This window comes from Oratosquilla oratoria, chromosome 39 (genome assembly GCF_046742065.1).
Source record: "Oratosquilla oratoria isolate Oo_2021 chromosome 39, ASM4674206v1, whole genome shotgun sequence".
Lineage (NCBI taxonomy): Eukaryota > Metazoa > Arthropoda > Malacostraca > Stomatopoda > Squillidae > Oratosquilla > Oratosquilla oratoria.
In genome coordinates, this window is record NC_134815.1 from 45,631,105 (window position 1) to 45,652,017 (window position 20,913).

At 38.3% G+C, this 20,913-nt stretch overlaps 1 protein-coding gene across 1 annotated transcript; it reads left to right on the forward strand.

Annotated features, from left to right (window-relative positions):
• Nucleotides 1-2,786: 2,786 nt before the first annotated feature.
• Nucleotides 2,787-20,913, forward strand: LOC143020393 (uncharacterized). Its single transcript, XM_076176806.1, has 9 exons — nucleotides 2,787-3,341; nucleotides 8,038-8,300; nucleotides 10,694-10,870; nucleotides 12,950-14,075; nucleotides 14,411-14,544; nucleotides 15,084-15,262; nucleotides 17,482-17,614; nucleotides 19,064-19,190; nucleotides 19,504-20,913. Exons 1-9 carry the CDS (start codon nucleotides 2,968-2,970, stop codon nucleotides 19,655-19,657), a joined length of 2,667 nt encoding a protein of 888 aa, XP_076032921.1. The 5' UTR covers nucleotides 2,787-2,967; the 3' UTR covers nucleotides 19,658-20,913.

Genomic DNA, 20,913 nt, shown 5'->3' on the forward strand with positions numbered 1-20,913 from the left:
GCGGAAAGCGATAAAACTAACAGACGATTAACCAGCAGGAAACGGGACCGCCTGCTCCCATGTGGGCAGCGAGTTAACCACTCGGTCCCGTTTCCGCGATCTAAGTGACGCGACGTCCGGCTCGAGCTAGCCGGGTAAGAAGGGAGGGGATAGGGAGGGGGAGGTGGGGTCGACAATGCGCATGCCTGCACAGAGCCGGGAATTTTAAATTTCCGATGATTTTGGCGGAAAATTCAAACCACACTCAACCTTCGGGAAATGGCCATATGACCAGGAGTGTGGTATGGGATTATCGCTATAGCTTCGCTGTGCAGGTTTCTTTCAGCCGATAAGCAGCTGTTTGTTATATGATAGTCAAGATGGCATACTGTAGTCGTCTAAACGTTGGTGGATATTGACAGTACATATGCGAGTATATATAGGCAGCGTGTTCAGAAACACGAATTTTCTATACATAATTGAATTTTGGCCGCATGACTATGTACTATGTAATTTTTTTTTAATTAATCTAATCATACTGCGTTATGTGATGACAGAATGTCTGGCAACTGAAATATCGGGTGGTTGAACCATTCCAAAACAGACTGCTTCAGATTCCTGTACGGTAATTGCTGCTCTATATCAGGTCTGACACTTTATGAAATGATTCAGATGCTTACCGATGTCTACACATCGGTCTCCACGCTATCCATCATATTCTATCAATTCTCTCTTAACTGTGATAATTATTATTGGGAATATTAGTGTTTACCACGGTTCGGGAACTTTCCCTCGATGTGTTATTTTCTTTCGATTCAGGAGCCTACCCTGAAACTTCGAACCACGCCCATCGTAACTTTAAATAAGATACGATTAAACTCCCCTCCCTTTTATTTATCAAATCTATGAGGTAATTTTGGTTTGATAAATCGGGAAACTTTGAGAAATTACTTAAAGTGCAAGTTAATCCGTGGCTTCGAGTTTTTTTTTCGAACACGTAAGAGTCCCGCCGAATACGGCCACTATCGTCGGGTCAAAGAACAGCTGACCAAGCGCTCTGGTTCCTGACAGACAATCTTGAAATCGACGGCAAGGGACTATTTTACGTCCTCACATCAGAAGCCTTCAAGTTCAACCTTATTTCAGACCCACTAGTCTTAGAACGCTACCAAGTAAGTTCTCAGACATCCTAATGAATTATTAAACAGTAATTACCATAAAACTATTTGTACTCTTTCTTTTATGGAGATGAATGAAAATTTCTTTCCTTACATCTTACTTTAATGCGTGTTGATAACTTTAGATTATTTGTACCTAACTTTATGTTGCATTCTTTTCCTCGTTGTATTTCCAACTATTTTAAATCCGAAAAAAAAATGTAAGTATTTATTTGCTCGTCTTTGGTGTAAAATCGTTCCAGGTGCAAAAAAAAAAAAAAAAAAAAAACGTATATCTAAACACTATTCTACTCGGGTGGTTGATATTTGTCATTATGTATCCTTAAAGCAAAATATTACTCACATTTCTCCTTGTATTTGCTCATACATTCTATAGAATCTGCATTGTCCTCATCCCCCCCCCCCAAAAAAAAAATGCTTCTGTTATCCTAACAACAAACGTGCATCTTCTGACACTAAACCAGTCGGACTACCAAATATACACCCACCTCCTACCTAACCGCCACAAGTATCACTGACTGATGGAGGCAGTGAGTCACAATATTGTCAGTACTTGGCTCAGACTTGGGAATCGACCTGTGTGACAAGGCTCCCAGACGGATGATGTGCCACAATGATCACCATGCAGGCTGTATAACCGTCTTAACGTGAACACCCTTTAACATTATTATCTCCAATGACCCGTGGTGACAGAAATATTCCCCAGAGACAAGGCATGATGATTGTGTCACTTACATAAACACGATAAACAAAATATCACTATTTCGCCATCCCCATTTCGGGGATTCTTGAATGACTATTACATTATATTTCCCTTTAAAGAATGTATGTAATAGATGATATGTCCTCTAATACAATGTTGTAATTAATGTACCATTGTTTGCCGCCCACGGGCGTAATAAATTTAATAAAAACCAACTCTAAACCAACGTTTCTCAACCAGGGTTCCCGGGAACCCTAAGGTTCCGCAAAAGGTCACTAAGGGTTCCGTGAGAACAAGCGAGATAAGCTAATGCGCTTTTTTTTTTTTTTCATATTAAACACGCACGACATATTCTTGGCTATTGTAATAATGTAATATGGACATCATCCTATCTAACCTATTATTACGATTAATATAAAATTAGAAAGGTATGGGATATGTTTCTTTTTTCACAGGGGTTCCTTGAGTCGTGCAATTTATTTTAAAGGTTACGCAAGGGTAAAAATGTTGAGAAATGCTGCTCTAAACTCTCCATCCTAATCTCTCCTTCCCTTCTTGCATTCACATTCATTTTAACCTTTCTCCCTTTTTAACCCTTTCTCCTTTACACTCTGGCACTTATCATCCCCTTACTGAGGAGGACATTCAACACCAATATAATATCAATCACCATTTTGTAGGAAAGATTAGACCACAGACAAGATTATTACGCGATTATACATAATTACAAACTAGCTGTCTTTACTTGTCCTCGCATTATTAATATAATTGTTAAATTTTTAGTCGAAGGTTCTCTGTAATTACTAACTACAAGTATATAACTTTAGAGGGAAATTTTACATGAACGGTTTTCTGTTTGAACGGGAACGCGCTCTATTCTGTATCAGCTGATTCATGTAAACAAGAAGAGGACAGTAGGGTAGCGGTGGTGCTTACCCGCTAACAATTGTGTGAATGAATCATTCAGTCGATAAGTCCTATGTTGTCAACATATCACTGGATTAGTTGTGATTCAGGCTGCACTTGTGGAGTGACACTATTGCTTTTATATAGTCTGATACAGTTGTAAATACTGTAGAGGATTAGTTACGTGTGAAAACTTTCAATATGGGGGCAAAAAGCCTTATGCTAGGGCTTGGCATGACCATTCTTGTTTTGCACTCAGTCGTTAACCGAACGCTGAGCGTTAGCATTCATCAGATAAGCAGAGAAACTGAAAACCAAGCGGGGAACTGGTCTTTCGGACCGTTTGAAAAACATAATGATACACCCTTGAACAACAAGGACGACGGAAATAAGAAAACGGAAGATCTGGAGGGGAATGGAGAACTGCCAGTGGACGGGACTACAACAAAAGGCATCGTTGATGTTGTCGAGGGCTCCGTAGATGATCAGGTTATCGCTGAAGTTCCTCCCGAGTTCCTGAGTATTACTGTCAATGCCCGTCTCCCTCTTCACAACTGGTCAACTTTTGATACCAGGTATGGTTGATCTCTTTAAATTTGAATGTATGTATAACTATTCTTACCACTAGCAAGTTTCTATACTTCTCGACATTACTTATATCAACAGTTTTTAAATGTGGTTCACGCGGAACACCCACGTGCGACTTTCAGCGTTGCGCCAGCAGCTTTCATTTCGTAAACAGTTGATGTACACTTTCGAGTCACCATGATCTTATTTATTAAGTTGATCTTAACGCGTTTCACTGGGTGATATCTTTTAATAGAGTGAAATGACTTCAGTCTTGTTTATCTAAACCTGTCATTTTTTTCAGTCATAACACTAAGGGATGCAATCCCCCCCCAAAAAAAAAAATTAAAATCTGTGGTTTATTCAACCATAGTACCCGGATGGTAAGGCAAATGCCACGGATAAGATCATTTATTCAGATATACATTTATAGTGCTAGTTGGGAAATTGTACGTTAATGGTTAATAAATTTGATTTTTAGCTTTTATTGTTTTTTTTTGGGGGGGGGGAATCTTGTCTGGTTCTGCCGTTTTATCTTTATCAATCACGTGCGATTTCAACTTCAATAACAGAAAAATTAGTTATAATTTTATCAATACTCAACTCCCCCCATCTCACTCCCACAAAGTAGTGAGAAATCTCTGATAGGGTAACCTATCAGTTGCGGCAAACCGTTTTTTTTTTTTTTTTTTTTTTTTTTTTTTTTTTTTTTTTTTTTTTTTTTTTTTTTTTTTTTTTTTTTTCCTCCTCCCCGCCTGGCCAGGGATGTCTGGAACCAACGCAAGAAGTACGCAGCGGGTCCCGGGAATCGAACTCACGACCACGTGATCATGAGTTCGACACGGTATCCATTAGGTTCATTTTATCATTACTACCTATAATATAGAGGTTCTATTGTCTTAATTTGTATAGACAGATGTGAAATTATTCAAGATACAGTCCATTTGTATATCATTCGTTTGTTCGCCATTTTGTAATACGAGAGGTCCAAATGTTAGAAGTAATTACTTCTGCATCCGACCTAGTTATAGACCAAAAGGTCTCCTGTCGGCATGCTCCGCCTTTGTAATCCTTCTTTTTATTTACATGTTTACAAAAAATAATATTTAGATTAGTTCCCCAGATTGTGAAGACAAAAAACCAATGACTATCAAAGTTATGTAATAATACAGAGAATTTAAAAAAAGGCAATAAGAAACGAAAACGACAATAAGAAATGAATATCACTCATAAATCCAAAGATAGTCTCAAAGAATTCTATAGTTACATCAGAGATAAAAATGTTATTAGGAATCACATTGGCCCACTATTATCTGCTGACGGTCAACTTGAATATTCAAATGAAGGAATGTGTGATATTTTAAACAACTATTTTAGCTCAGTATTCGTAAACGAAACGCCTCAAAGTGAACTCCAAACTAAAACCTGTGAAAAGTCTAGGGTAAACTTACTACGGTAAATGTAACAAAAGAAAAAATGAAAAGGTGTATAGATAAACTCAAAGTTAATAAAACACCAGGGTCTGACGGTTGGCATCCAAGAGTTTTAAAGGAAATGAAAAATGAGATCGTTGTTCCATTAGAAATTATTTTAAAGAAATCCTTCATATCCGGAAATGTCCCAAGAGAATGGAAGCTAGCTAACGTTACTCCCATATTCAAAAAAGGTGACAAAAAGAAACCAAATAACTACAGGCCTAAAAGTTTGACTCCAGTCGTAGGAAAAATGATGAAAACTATCATCAGAGATGCTATCGAACATCGTTTAGAAAGTAACCGTTTGATAAATGATAGCCAGCATGGATTCAGACGGAAACGTTCTTGGGTGACTAACTCGAATTCTACAACACAGTTATCTCATATTATGACAAAAAACTATATATATTTAATATATCTAGACTTTGCAAAAGCTTTTGATACCGTCCTCCACGAAAGACTACTTACCAAATTAGCTACACACGGAGCAAGTGGTAGCCTATTAAGTTGGACTAGAAATTGGTTGAATGATCGAAAACAGTTGTTTTAAATGACAAAACTTCTAGATGGAAAAATGTTACGAGTGGAGTTCCTCAGGGTTCCGTGCTTGGGCCACTTCTATTTAAAGTATATATAAATGATATAGACCACGGACTAAAATCTATTGTCGCCAAATTTGCGGATATACAAAACTGTGCGGAATGGCAAGTGATCATTTAAATAGATTAGATGTTCAAGAATATATAGATCAATTACAGCAATGGTCTGAAAAGTGGCCAATGAAATTTAACACAAGTAAATGCAAGGTTATGCACATAGGTAAAAATAATAGTAAGTACGATTACAAGTTATTTGGAAATTCGTTAACAAAAGTGGATAGTGAAAAGGATCTCGGCGTAATTATCAGTAACGATCTTAAATCATCTAAGCAGTGTATTTCAGCCTCTGAGAAAGCAAACAAGATTCTAGGACTGATTGCGCGATCTTTTGACTTCAAAAGTTCATCTCTCATTAACAAGCTATATAAATCGTTAGTTCGTCCACATTTGGAATATGTGGTTTCCGTATGGTCACCAAATCCCCTGAAAGACCTTGAGAGATTGGAAAAAGTAAAACGGCGAGCCATAAAACTGATTCCAAATATCAAAAATAAATCATACGAAAATTGACTAAAACATATAAATCTGTTTTCCCTAAAAAAAAAAAAATAAAAAAAAAAATAAAAAAAAAACGTAGACTCAGAGGTGACTTGATACAGGTCTTTAAGATTCTAAAGGGAATTGACAACATCAAAAGTGACAAAATTTTCACACTGAATGAGAATCCGACAAGAAATAATGGTCTCAAACTGTCCGGAAATAGATTTAATTTGGAAGTGGGTAGAAACAACTTCGCCAACCGTGTTGTTAATGAATGGAACAAACTTCCTGCAGTTCGAAGATTTAAGATTTGTTTAAATAAACACCTAAGCAAGATGCTGTAATGACTGTCATTTATTTTATATTATTTGTTTATTTGTTTGTTATTGCTTGTTTATTATTTCCTTGATTTCTTTATTATTAGTTATCTGTCAATTTACTATATTATTTATGTTTATCAACTATACATATGCATTTATTTATTTTATTTATTATTATTTATATAATAATTTTTATTCTTTTTTTCTTTAATTTATTCATTACATTTTTTCCACATCCGACCTAGTTATGGACCAAAAGGTCTCCTGTCGGCATGCTCCGCCTTTGTAATCCTTTTTTATTTGTATGTATACAAAAAATAATATTTAGATTAGTACCCCAGATGGGGAAGACAACTACCAATGCATCCATGACAAATATGGAGTAACAGAATAAAGCAGTCAGTGAACAATGGTGGGACTCAAGACTTGTATAGTAAATCAATAAATATGACATCAAGTCTTGGGCGCCTTTACTTTGAATCAATCCTTATGCATGGAGCCACCCCGTGCATTATATCTTCTGCCTTTCCACATGGGTGAACGGAACTACTGTAACTGCTGTAGTGAATATGAAGTTTTGGTGGTGCTCCTAGCGTCAGGTCTACCGCCATATGTTCGCCTCCCCAGGTGCATCCTGATCGTCCACCGCATGACCCGCGTTCCTCTGAGACGCTCCCCGCACCTGTCCATCAAACATGTGACCTACCCAAATACATAAAAAAACATGACCTGTCCACGTGACCTGACCTAACCTAACCTAACCTATTTGTGTCATTCTTAGAAGATGCACGAAGTGTGTATCGCTAGAATAATTGTATGTAACTATATGATAACATGTTTATTTTTACATTTCTCCCTTTGACATGGATGTAATTAGAAATCCAATTATTTAAGTCATTCCCAGGATATGTACAAAATATGTGTTTATCGCTAAAATAAATGTATGGAAATGGTAGACCTCACGGTATAGTGCTAACGGGAGGTAGACCTCACGTAGTGTGGTAGACCTCACGCTGTAGTGTGGTAGACCTCACGCTATAGTATGGTAGACCTCACGCTATAGTGTGGTAGACCTCACGCTATAGTATGGTGGACCTCACGTTTTGGTTGTAGTGTAGGATAGTTGTTTTCGTAAAGAGAGGGAAAAAAAACTACTTACGCAAGGGAATTTTTTTTTTTTTTCGTTTTAGAGTTGTAGTAAAAGAAAAGCATGTTCCCTCTTGCGTGGGGTCACTGGTTATAAACTGGACATATTTAGATTTAAATAGGAAATAGGCAAGAATTGGTTTACTAATAGGGTGGTCGACGAATGGAATAAACTTAGTAACCATGTAGTAAGCGCTGAAACTATCAGTTGTTTTAAGAAACGATTAGACAACTTTATGGATGGGGACGACAGGTGGTGATGGATACGGAGCTGCCTAATGTAGGCCTTATGGTCTCTTGCAGTCTCCTTCATTCTTATGTTATGTGTGCGCGTGTGTGTATGCATGTGGTGTGTTTGTGGTGCGCACAGGGGCGTATGCAGGTGTGTTCGTGCATTTATTTAGATATACAACTATACCTCTTCATATTTCTACATGCCTTTTTTTTTTTACGAATTTCACGTGCGTCCCACGATTATTCACCGAAAAAAATATAGGCTAACTGGAGACCTGGATGTGTGATACTCAATAAAACAAATGATGTATGAAAGGTTTTTATCCTTGCTCCGTTTCTTAAGTAGGTTCCGAAATTTGATCTTCATTTTTTTTTTCCACCTCTGTATAGCTCGCCCCGCCTGCGGGCGATGAGCCGTGCCCTCAGCCCCGCCATCCTCAGAATGGGCGGATCCTCTGCCAATTTCCTCACCTTCGAACCAAACTCCCGTCCGCGCCCGTCTATTCGTCCCCAACTGTCACGAGAAGACGGGACGTTTGTCGCGGATGACAACAGCAGAGGTCTGGAAATGGAAGAAGACTCTAGTTCGCTAGGAAATCCTGACGATTGTAATGGAGAAATGGCACCCAATTTGACCAACTTTACCATCTTCGGTAATGTAGCATATGCCCACATCTTTTTTTTTTATATAGTTATTGTATTTTCTTGTCATCTGGTGAACTATACTTCTCATCCAAACTATATGTACTGAAGTCCAGATAAGTAAAAGATATCCACACGATTTTGATTACTTCAATGGAAATCAGCTTATTCTTGGGCTTTGAGTTATTCCTAGTATATTATAGTCTTACTTGTCACTCAGTCTATATTCTTTACATTTGTTGATTAATTTGTATTGGTATTGGCTTGAATTGTAAGATAAAATAGAAACCCATTTATGCTTTCGTGGTTTAACCCCACCGTTAGTGGGACGTCCTCAGTAGACTTTGGTCTGTTTGACGCCAGGCGATTTCATTCAGCTTTGGGGACGTCCAGAGCTCAAGATAGATTTTTTTTTCTATGTGTATCAAAGCCCAGTGTCCTTAGTAAAACAGGGATGGGTGGCACCCTGAACGGCCGGTCGGTAAAGGGTTGAAGCTTTAAAGACCATCCGGTCAACATAAGAACATAAGAATGAAGGAGACTGCAAGAGACCATAAGGCCTACACTAGGCAGTTCCGTCCATAAAAATGGTATGGTGAAAACTGAAAAGAAATGTTTTATGAACAATATGTGAGAAAAATGTAGGCTTGGAAAAGAAAATGGACAAAATTCTGCTGAGGTCCTACGACCATGCTAAATGAGGTGACATGGACAGCATTCCAACTAGAGTTTACAATTGAAAGGTAGATGTAGAAAGAGGTAGGAAGAGCGGAAACAATGTGTTATGTCTTTGTAAGGAAGGAAGCACTGGAACACGAAAAGGACAAAAAGGGAAGGGGGACGAAATCACTTGTACATACAAATCGGGGAAAAAGAAATACAATTATGATCATAAGGCAAAAGAAAGAGTAAGATTGGTAAGCACATGGGAAATGAAAGAAAAAGCCAAGATGATCGATGTAACAAATCAAGAGTTAAAATATTACTAATATGGGTTCAGTGTATATATGTATACATACAGTGATCCCTCGTTTTTCGCGGTTAACGGGGACCAGAACCCTCCGCGAAAGGTGAAAAACCGCGAAGTAGGATTTGCCACCCCCCCCTAGGAATTTTCGCGTATGTGTATGTGGGTACTAGAATGTTTAAAATATGTAAACAGTATTAATACTTTACATATTTGAGACAAAGATTACAACAGTACACGTATTTACTTAAATTGTTCATTATTAAACCTTATGCAGTAATTAACATTTATTATACAGTAATTAAGGGGGATCAGACGCACTGATAAAAAGTATTAATAATTTTTTTATATATATATCGACTTGATATTTTTACAGTATAATCAAATCATTATTTTCCATATTCCATGACCATTTGAACGATGTATGTCCGTCTCTTCATCCGTCAGTCCGTATGATATTGATGACGTCACAAATGTTTTCCAATATTGAAAATTTACCTAGACTAACCTGCTTTTGCATGTAATTTCGTTTTTTCCTAACATCATAATAGATCAAGATATGTATAGGTAATAAAATACATGACTTTGTGACGTCGCACCGATAGCGGTTTTTTTTCGATAAAATTCCCTCTAGCGATATTGTTTATCATTTTAATCATTTATCAAAACTTACACGGGAAAGGCACAGCATTCATGTGTTAGCATGGTAAGCTTTAAGAAAATTTGATTATTTTTTGACGATTTTTTTTTTTTTTTTTTTTTATGGATATTTTGGAAAAACCAGCGAAGCACTGAAGCCGTGAAACGTGAAGCGCGGAGTGGCGAGGGAACACTGTATATATATATATATATATATATATATATATATATATATATATATATATGCAAGCAATCACATCACCGTGATACAAAAATGCAAAACAACCACAGGAGAAAGGAAACTTGTAGACAGTAATATACAAAAGTAGTTACTGTCTACAAGTTTCCTCCTGTGGTTATTTTGCATATATATATATATATATATATATATATATATATAATATATATATATATAGTAAAATAGGGCCATGTTGATTTATTAAAGTTTACAAAATTGATGACCAGAAATTGATATGGTTAGTTCTAAACTACCATTAGTGAATTTCTCTATTGAAAGAATTATAATCATGATTTTTGTTTTGGTATACCAGGGAAAATACGAGTTACAAACTATCTTTTTGTTTTATTGACAATAACACTGTCTCTGAATGTCTTCAACGTACCTAATTATCTCAAATTATTTTGGTTTTAGTTTAAAAAAAATAGGTGTGCTTTTACAAGAGGCTCAATTATATTATTATAGACATTTCATCTGCTATCTCTTGGTTTATCATGATTCTTTTTGCTATTCTTACGAACTCATTGAGAATGTCGTAATACCTTCATTGAGGGTAACAGAGGATGACTGGGTTCGTCTCAACGAGTTCGTTAAGGCAGTAGGATGGCATCTTCTCTTCGACCTGAACCAGTTCTACAGAGACTCCGAAAATAATTGGGACCCCTCCAACGCCTTACAGCTAATCAACAGCGCGCAGGACAAAGGATATGTAAACATCTTATGGCAGCTGGGCAATGGTGAGCACCTCTTTTGTTGCAAAACATGTAGTTTTCTATGTCCTTGATTTACTTACTTTTGAATAAGTTAATTGTTTTTATTTCTCCAAGAAATTCATTTAATAACTTGTAGAAAAAGGTATTTTACAATACATCATCATCAATTGTGAACATAAGCCAGTGAGCGCTTTTTCGCTTGTATGTTGTCTCCAGTCCCCACAGTTTCTCCGTACAAGCCCCCATGCAGCCACCCTTTCTACTCCACATATATATATATATATATATATATATATATATATATATATATATAGATACATAAATATATAAATATATATATATATATGTGCTACTAAGAACACGGGTACGTGTGTTCACTTATGCAAAGTAGACCACTTGGAAAAAGAAAATAACGAACTAGAGCGCTTTCGTATATTACGTCTTCAGTGCACTGAAGATGTAATTCACAAGAGCGCTCTGCTTCGTTAGTTTCTTCTTCCAAGTGGTCTACTTTTCATATATATATATATATATATATATATATATATGTATATATATATATATATATATATATATATATATATATATATAAATTTATACTGTACATACATGCATATACCAAAGGCTTTTTCCCCCTACATGGGGGGGTAGCCAAAAATAAAAAGGCATAGAAACCACTCCCACCCATTCCATTTCCTATATATTCCACTCCCCTCCACCCTCCTCCCTCCCTCTTATCTTGGCACCTCCTGGATGATGGGTCATCCCTGCATCCTGTCCATTGCCTTGGGTCAGAAGCAGTGTTGCAAATGCAGCACATCCACAGCAAGGCCGCTTCATAAATTCAGCGACCCCCCCCCCTCTCCGTCCCCCCATGCAGAAAAGGAGAAGACGGGGAGAAATCCCTTCGGGCTGCGTCAATTTTTTTTCTCATACATACTTCCTCACCCCCCATCCCCCACCCACTCTCCCTCATGCATCACAGCATCATCTATACACAACCCCTCTCCAATCACCCCAATCTTCTGTCCTCTCCTGTCCTCCCTATACAGACATTCCTCTCTTTTGTAATGCTCCTTTCACCCCATCCATCCATCTCCTCCTAGGACGCCCCCTCATATTCACTCCTTCCACCTCTGCCTTCCACACTTCTTATACTAATCTTTCTTCACTCATTCTTTCCATGTGTCCAAACCATCCTAATACTCTTTCATCCACCTGTTCTCCTCCTCACCTCCTCATTTCTCACTCTATCCAGCCTAGTAACCCCCATCATACTTCTCATCTCAAACACATTCAAACTCCTCTCTTCCTCTCTCATGTTCCATGTTTCTGCCCCATACAATGCTGTTGGCGCAATCACTCCTTCATATAACTCCTCTTAGCATCCATATATGTATATACATGTATATATATATATATATATATATATATATATATATATATATATATATATATATATAAAATATGTATATAATAACTGCTTTCACCTCATCTTTCATTATTTCTCCTCCATTTTCCTTATTCATCACTGTCACTTTCATAGTGCATCCCACTGCAACTACCTTTCCCTCCCTATCCTCCTTTACATTTATAAACCCCCTAAAATGCTGTGCCCATTTTCCTCTTTCTGCTGTCACTTCCATTATCATCTCTCCATCTGCACCTTTTACCTTTTCTTCTCTGCTTAATTCAACTCCCCTTCCTCTTTTAATTTCCTTACCTTTGTTGTAAGGCAGCATAATTTGTGAACATTAACTCCAGCTTGATGGGTATGTGACATGCTTCCCTGATGTTGATCCTGCTCAAAGGGTTGTCTTCACAAAACATATTCTTTTGTGGAGGAAATGGGGAGGGTGCTCACAGAACTCCAGGCAGGAGCTAGTTTCTATTGAAAGTTGTTTAGAATGGTAAAGGTGGCAGTATGGGGGCTTACACAGAGAAACCATGGGGAATGGTATCAGCATGTGAGTGAAGTGACGAAACCCCCGAGCCTTTGATTTTAATTGATGATAATGATAGGTTAAATGGAATTTGTTATAACCAACCTCATCTTATATTATGTTAGTGACTAATTTGCATCTTGGTCTTGTTTCCTAACAGAGCCTAATGCGTATAAACACCATTTCAACTTCAGCATTACGGGCAAACAAATGGCAGAAGATGTCATGCGCCTTCGATATGAACTGAAGAAGTTTTTTCCCAAAATGTACAGGAATACTTTGATTATGGGGCCTGACATCACGCGCCCTAAAAATCTGAGGAGTCAGGAAATGGACGTTGCCAAAAAAGCTAATGTTAATGGCCTTGTTAAAGGTGAGGCCCAAGCAAATCATAACACAAGCAATGGTGATTTAAGTAGTGATTTTGAAAATGATGGAAGAAACCACACTTTGGACAGCTTTTCATCCGAGTCTTTTCACACAACACAGCCTCAGTATCATTTGAAGAAAAAAGTGTGGAACACCCTAAGGAAGTCATTGGAAATGGAAAGAAAAACAAAGAAATTGAAAGTTCATGAAAACAGTATATATGCTGCCTTCACATCTGACTCTCCATCATTTAAACATTATCGCAAAAACAAAGATTCCCTGAATAGCATGAAGGAAAGTATACATAAGAGGCAAGAAAGCTCTAATGGATTGGGTCACAGTAAATATTTTTATGCTACCAGTGATACCAAAGCCAATTTCAGCAGTGAGCAGGAGGAAACCAAAATAACACTAGTGGACTGTAGCAAAGAGATTAAAGATGCAAATACCATACAAGTTGCCTTCTGTGGCAACTCAGAACAGACTAAAAGCGAAAAAGTTGTCAACAATGGAGAGACAAGAGAAACCAAAAGTAAACAGTTTGAGGACATTGAAGAGATTAAAGAGACTAGTAATGAAGAAAAGGACAGTGAAGTAAGGTCAAAGGAGATCAGTCCTGGACAAAGCTTCTTCAACATAAAACCAGGAATTGGTATACAGGATTTAGAGAAGAAAGGTAGAGAGAATGGAACAAACATTAAACCCAATAGTACACAGAAAAGGAAGCTTGAGGAAGGCAAAATGGAGGAAAAGACGAGAAAAAGTGTGGATGAGGAGAAAAGGGAGACCAAAGATGGAGGGTGTCCAGAAATGGCGGGTGAAGATGGAGAAACGACTATAAGGATAAATTCTGTGGAGTTTCTGAAGGATTTCCTGATAAACGTGGGTGATAACATAGATGTCATATCCTGGCACCAGTAAGTACACCTGACTGAGGGAAGATAGGGTGCACTAATTCTGACATGAGATACATTACATTTTTCAAATTAACAAGTTGATAAAAGGTAACAGGTTCTGATTCCTGATACAGTTAAGTTTAATATCAGACTTATATTCTTATCTGATATGTGAAAGCTAATAGTAGAACTAGCTCCAAGAATAAAAGTTATAAAAAAAAAATGTCAAATCCAATTACCATCTAATATGTTGATGACAATTTGAATCCATATCTTATATACCAAAGCTGTTTTTAAATGCACTTTCCTTATATATCTATTGTATATTTACATTCTAAATGTATATTTGATGCCAGGTATTATATTGATGGGCACACTGCAGAAGTAGAAGACTTCCTGTCCACAGAGGTTCTCGATCTGTTCCCACAGCAGCAGGAGATCATAATGCACATCTGCAATGCCATCGCTCCCAAAAAACCCATCTGGCTAAGTGAGTTGAACCTCAAGTTGTGATTATGCCCAATCATATATGGAAATTGTATATGTTTTCATGAATAATCATTTATTTTTGTTATTATTATCATTAGTAGTAGTAGTATTGTCATCATCATCATAAATACCATGGAGTTATTCAAATTTATCTGTTTTGATGATTGTTTCACATAATCAAAATTTGCTACAGACATTACGCCACATCTACTTGTTCATAGTCATTTGAGAACCCCTTTATGATTTTTCAGTATCCTCCCATGCATAAGGATACTAGACATTTTATTCTGACCATTGCTAAGCGATTCCTTTGCTGCAGTGTAGTATCCCTAATTTCATTGGAATCAGCCACACGGGTTCCATAAACAATTCAGTCAGTCTAGAAAGACGAAGACAACTTTCACCCTGTAAATCTGGGTGCCACCAGGGATCTTAATAAAAGGTGTCAGTATGTGACCAATCTCACAACTCTATCGACACCAAGTATTGGGAATTACTTTGGCTGTAACACTTACTTCCTCATATCTGATTTATTGACAGCTGAGACAGGTTCTGCTTTTGGCGGAGGTGCACCCAACCTAAGCAATCGTTTTGCTGCCTCCTTCATGTACCTGGATAAACTCGGACTCGCTGCTGAGGGGGGTGTCTCTGTTGTAGCCCGTCAGAGCTTCTACCAGGGGCACTATGCTATGATTGGTGATGACCTTATGCCCAATCCTGTAAGTATCTGACTACAGTACATGGGGGGAGGACATGAAGAGAAGGAAAGAGGGGAGGGAAAGGGAAAGAGAAGGGTTAGGAGGGATAGGTAGAGCAGGACAGAGAAGAAAATGATAAATAGGCAGGGAAAGAGAAAGAAATCATGGGAATTAACGGGAAGGGAAAGAGGGGATCAGTGGTCAAGACCTAATATTTTACATTTAGTAGACCTTTATCAGTCACCATACTGGTAGTTATCATACTCCACATAGTCTGTAAGTCCTGGCTAAATGACCACACATTCTGGCTGTGCCTAGGTTTGACTGGGCCAGCTTGGCACCATGTGGAGAACACTACAATTGTGCCTGTGGGCTTTGCTCATTTGTGGGCAGTGCCATCAACCTGTGCTCCTCAATTATCTGGATGGGCCTTTAGAGATCATGCCAGATTCTGAGGCTCTCTTTATGTCAAGGGTCTCTGGTAATTTATATACTCTTTTAATTTCTACTTTTACCTGATTTAACATTTCCAGTTTCTCCCTCTTCACCCACAAAATTTTCCTTGATGAATATCAACTGGAAACATTTGTTTACTATTTCAGCTACAGTTGTTGCATCTTTATAGATATTGCCTTGTACTTTTAACTTGGTTAATTCCTTTTCTGTATCTTGGTTTACCATTGGAAAATTGATAACAGCTTAAATTCATTTTTACACTTATCATTTATATTTTCCACTGTTTCTTTTGTGCTGAACCTTGTGTATTTATGTCTAGCCATTTTTAATTGTTTCTTTGTTTTATTGAATTTTCTCTTTCTCCAGTTATCCTGTCACATTTCTTTCTGGTTGTTCATACCTTTTATTGAACTTTTTTTTTTTCTCCTACATTTAACATGTTAGAAAAGCTTGATTCTTCTCATTTCTTCTATGTCTCTCTTGCTTCCCTGAATTATCCCCATGCCTGCATCTTATCGGAGAAATATGCTACCACAAAACTTCTTTTATCATACATACATACATACATATACCAAGGCTTTTTCCCCCTTCCAAGGGAGGTAGCCAAAAAGGGGAAGGCATAAAAACACTCCCACCCATTTCATCCCTAAATACCCTCCACACCCCTCCCACCCTTCCTCTCATCTGAGCACCTCCTGGATGACGGGTCATCCCTGCACCCTGCCCACCGCCCTGGGTCAGAAGCAGTGTCGCAAGACACAGCACATCCACAGCAAGGCCGCTTCATTTAATCGGCGACCCCCCCTCTCCGTCCCCCTTTGCATATAAGGCGAGGACGGGGAGAAATCCCTTCGGGCTGCGTCAAAATTTACTCACACATGCAATCACAACATCATCCATATACAACCATTCTCCATTCACCACCGTCTTCCGTCCTCAGACATTCCCCTCTTCCCCAAAGCCCCCTTCACCCCATCCATCCACCTCATCCTAGGACGTCCCCTCATGTTCACTCCCTCCACATCTGCCTTCCATACCTCTTTTACTAGTCTTTCTTCACTCATTCTTTCCATGTGTCCAAACCATCCTAATATTCTTTCATCAACCCTATCTCCCAAATCCTTTTTTACCCCTGTTCTCCTCCTCACCTCCTCATTTCTCACTCTATCCAGCCTAGTAACCCCCACCATACTTCTCAGACACCTCATCTCAAACACATTCAAACTCCTTCTCTCTTCTTCTCTTATGTTCCACGTTTCTGCCCCATACAGTGCTGTTGGCACAATCACTCCTTCATACAGTCTCCTCTTCGCATCCATTCCCAAATGTCTATTCCTCATTACACTCTTTACACGCTTCTCTCAATCTACATTCTACCTCCACCTTCACTCCACCCCTTGCTTATTATTTTTAGATTTATCACCTCAAATCTACCATCCCACAGTTCCACAAAATTTATATTAGTATTATTCTTATGTGCCATCATCCTTATTCCCCCCTCTCCCCTCTCTCTGTCAGTATTTTCATCTCTCGCTCCAATATCAATATTTTTTCAGTTTGGTCTTGCCATGCCATCTCACTCATTTGCTTTCAAATAATTATTAATTTCTAAATAAGCCTTTATCAAATCATCTCTGTTAGTATACTTCACTTACACATTCTTTATATTGTTTCTTGATTCACCCTTTTCCTTTGCTCTTTTCCAATACTTTTTTCATCAGTTTCTGGTCTAAAACTCTCTAGTAGAAATATTTTATCTTCATTTTTTTTTTGTGTGTGTGTAGGACTTCTGGGTAGCTGTCCTGTACAAGCGCCTCGTTGGCCAGAGGGTTCTCCGCTTCCTTCCATCAGGCCCCGTCCCCAACGTGAGACTCTATGCCAGCTGCGCTTCCAACTACACGTCCTATTACCGGCCAGGTGAGATAAATAGTCTAAGGAGCTGGGTAGAGTATATGCACAATATAACTGAATACATTCTTGACCATATTGTAGAGTGAATGTACACGCTCCTGCACGAATACGTACCTGTGCATATGTGTGGATCTGAACACTCACTCATGCATGAAAAGTTATTAAAGAGAATAAATGCCGAAATAGACCGTGACTCATTACAGAGTGATCTGAACAAAGTCTCAGAGTGGAGCAAGAGATGGGAGGTAGAATTCAATATCAAGAAGTGCAGTATAATTGAATTTGGAAAAAGAAGAAAATATCAGGACAGTATAAAATTGACGGAAAAGAAGTAAAGAAAGTGAATTCTGAAAGGGACCTAGAAGTAATCATCACCAAAGATATGTCGCCAGATAAACATATAAATGAAATAGAGAAACATACAATTTGTTGATCAATAAAGGTGGCTTTTAGATACCTGGATAAGGAAATGATTAAGAAAATATTACAAACACTGATAAGACCAAAACTGGAATATGCACTCCTTCCACCTCTGCCTTCAACACCTCTTTTATTAATCTTTCTTCACTCATTCTTTCCATGTGTCCAAACCATCCCAATACTCTTTCATCCAACCTATCTCTCAACTCCCTTTCCACCCCTGTTCTCCTCCTCACCTCCTCATTTCTCACTCTATCTAGCCTAGTAACCCCTATCATACTTATCAGGCATTTCATCTCAAATGCATTCAAACTCCTTCTCTCTTCCATGTTTCTGCCCTGTACAGTGCTGTCGGCACAATCACTCCTTCATACAATCTGCTTTTAGCATCCATTCCCAAATGTCTATTTCTCATTATGCTTTTTAATCCCCCAAGGCATTTACTCGCTTCTCTTAATCTATATTCTACCTCCACCCCCACTCCTCCATTCTTGTAACACCTACCATACTTCTCAAACACAGGTTCTTCCCTCCAGACGTTGCAAGATTGTCCACAAGGATAGAACCACTGGTAAATTACATACCTCATCCCTTCTGCCTCCATTAGATTTCAAACCTCTGCTCCATATAGTGCCAAGGTACAATTACTCATCCATCCAACCTTCTCTTTGCAGTCATCCTCAGATACCTATTACATGCAACCCCAAATGACTCCTTTTCTTCCAGCCTTTCACTCTTGAAACTCATATCCAACCCTCCATTATCATCAATCTTTATACACCTCATCATAATTTTGCCCACATTTAATCTCTGCATTCTCCTTGTGGTGGCAAGACATTTCTACCAATTTATTGAAATGTTTTTTGAAAGGCATAATCTCTACATTTTAAGATTTAAAATTGCAATCACTCCAGAGTCAGACTCCACCATCACATGTAATCTTAGACTCTTAGTTTCTTCACTGTGCAAGCAAATACATGAAGTCAGCCTTTGAGCTGGTGTACAGTACTTCATATATAATATAATGTTTCTCAGGTGCTGTGGTGGTGTATGGTGTAAATTTGGGTGCAACAGAAGTGGAAGTGCACCTGCAGGGGCGACTTACTGCCTCACCCATTTTCCAGTTCCTCCTTCAGCCGGCTTTTGGGAAACTTACCGACAGGTGAGGACACTATTTGTAAAACCAACTCCCTCGTCCAGCCCCCATACCCCATTAGTCTCCATGTTTAACCCACCATGTTAGTTTAATTTACTGATCATGTTCTATATTATTGCTGGATGATTTTACTTATCTAAGAGACTGCTCCTGGGTGAAGGGTCTCTCAATTTGCCAGACACACCTTCAGTCTGGGGTGCAACCACAAGCTACTAAATCAGAATAGTCTAGAATAAGACTAAACAGATTTCCTGCAGTATATCAGCAGGTGGAGGAGACTACAGTAATACTCAACTAACACTATTTCTGTTGGTGACAGAGACATCATGCTCAATGGCCGCCCCATCGAGATAGTCAACGACAACTTGCCGGACCTGGGCCCCCTTGAGACATTGCCGGGGGTCCTCCAGATCCCACCACACAGTCTCGGGTTCTGGCTTTTGAAAGATGCTCACATGTGGTCCTGTTACTAAGACCTGGGTCAACCATTGACAGAGTTTCTACTTTGTTATGAACTCCCCACATAATTGTGACTAAGAGGTTATGTGCCCTTGTAAGGGAATTTATGACATAAAGGAATAAACTATACAGCCCTATGCTGATTATTCCACATAGATTCAAGTAAATAAGGTCACCAGTCCATGGAGCAGACATGAGTGTAAAGAAAATGTCAATCCACTTAACTAAATATAAGACATAAGGAACATACAAAAGAAACATGAGGTTGATGTGTTACATGTTGTATATATTGATAGAAATGAACATACGAGACACAAGGAATGGAGTCTTAGTTAAATGTCATGCTAATGACGTGATTGAACAACTCTGAGTTACAAGATTTTAAATCACTTGATGTTTGACCATATAAGTGTGTCAAAGTACTCAAACATTTAGCAGATCTATCCAAAACCCCATATCTACCTGGTGCACACTAGGGATATCTATACTGAACATATCCTAGGTGAAACACAATTAAATATAATGTTACAGCTGACAAATTAGTCGTACTAGTATCTAAATACCTTTTCCAGGGAGAGGGAAGTCCTGCCTCTATTATAGCATAGCAAGGTCTGGTTCACACATGGCTAGTCCTGAGCCAAACCATTTAGGGAGCCAGTAACAAATTTGATTGGCTGCCAAATGTCATGGGAAGCATTATGACCAAGTATGAATAAAGACTGATTTTGATTCCTCCTCAACCAATCCAGTTTCAACCAGTTCTGTATAGCTGATGGTCAGGAGTTCCTTCTCACAGCAAAAGGTGTGAGCAGTTGTTTTATCCTTTTTCATGACTTCTTAATATAATTTACATGTACACAGTATCTTATGTCTCACAATATTTTTATTGGGTATGACAACTTTGAATATCATCTTATCCCCATTCTGTACCCTTTGGTCATGAGTGTCCCCAAGCTGTTTTACCATCTGTGACGACATTTCCTTGGCAGTGAAGGAGTTATACCACCTTTTGATTAACCCTTCCCTTACCAGTTGACACTTTCTTTTATTTTGACTGCCACTATTTTTGCTTATTGTTTATCATTTGCCTTGATGTATGATATTTCTGAGGATTATTCTACTTTCTCAGGTCTTGTGTGATGACTTGAGGAACACTAAGAGAAAATACACCCTCAGAGTATTCTGGAAAATGTGGTTGTATCAAGTGTTGTATGTATTTCCTCGCTGGTACCTTGGGAATTATTAATCAATGAACCAATCTGTAAATTGT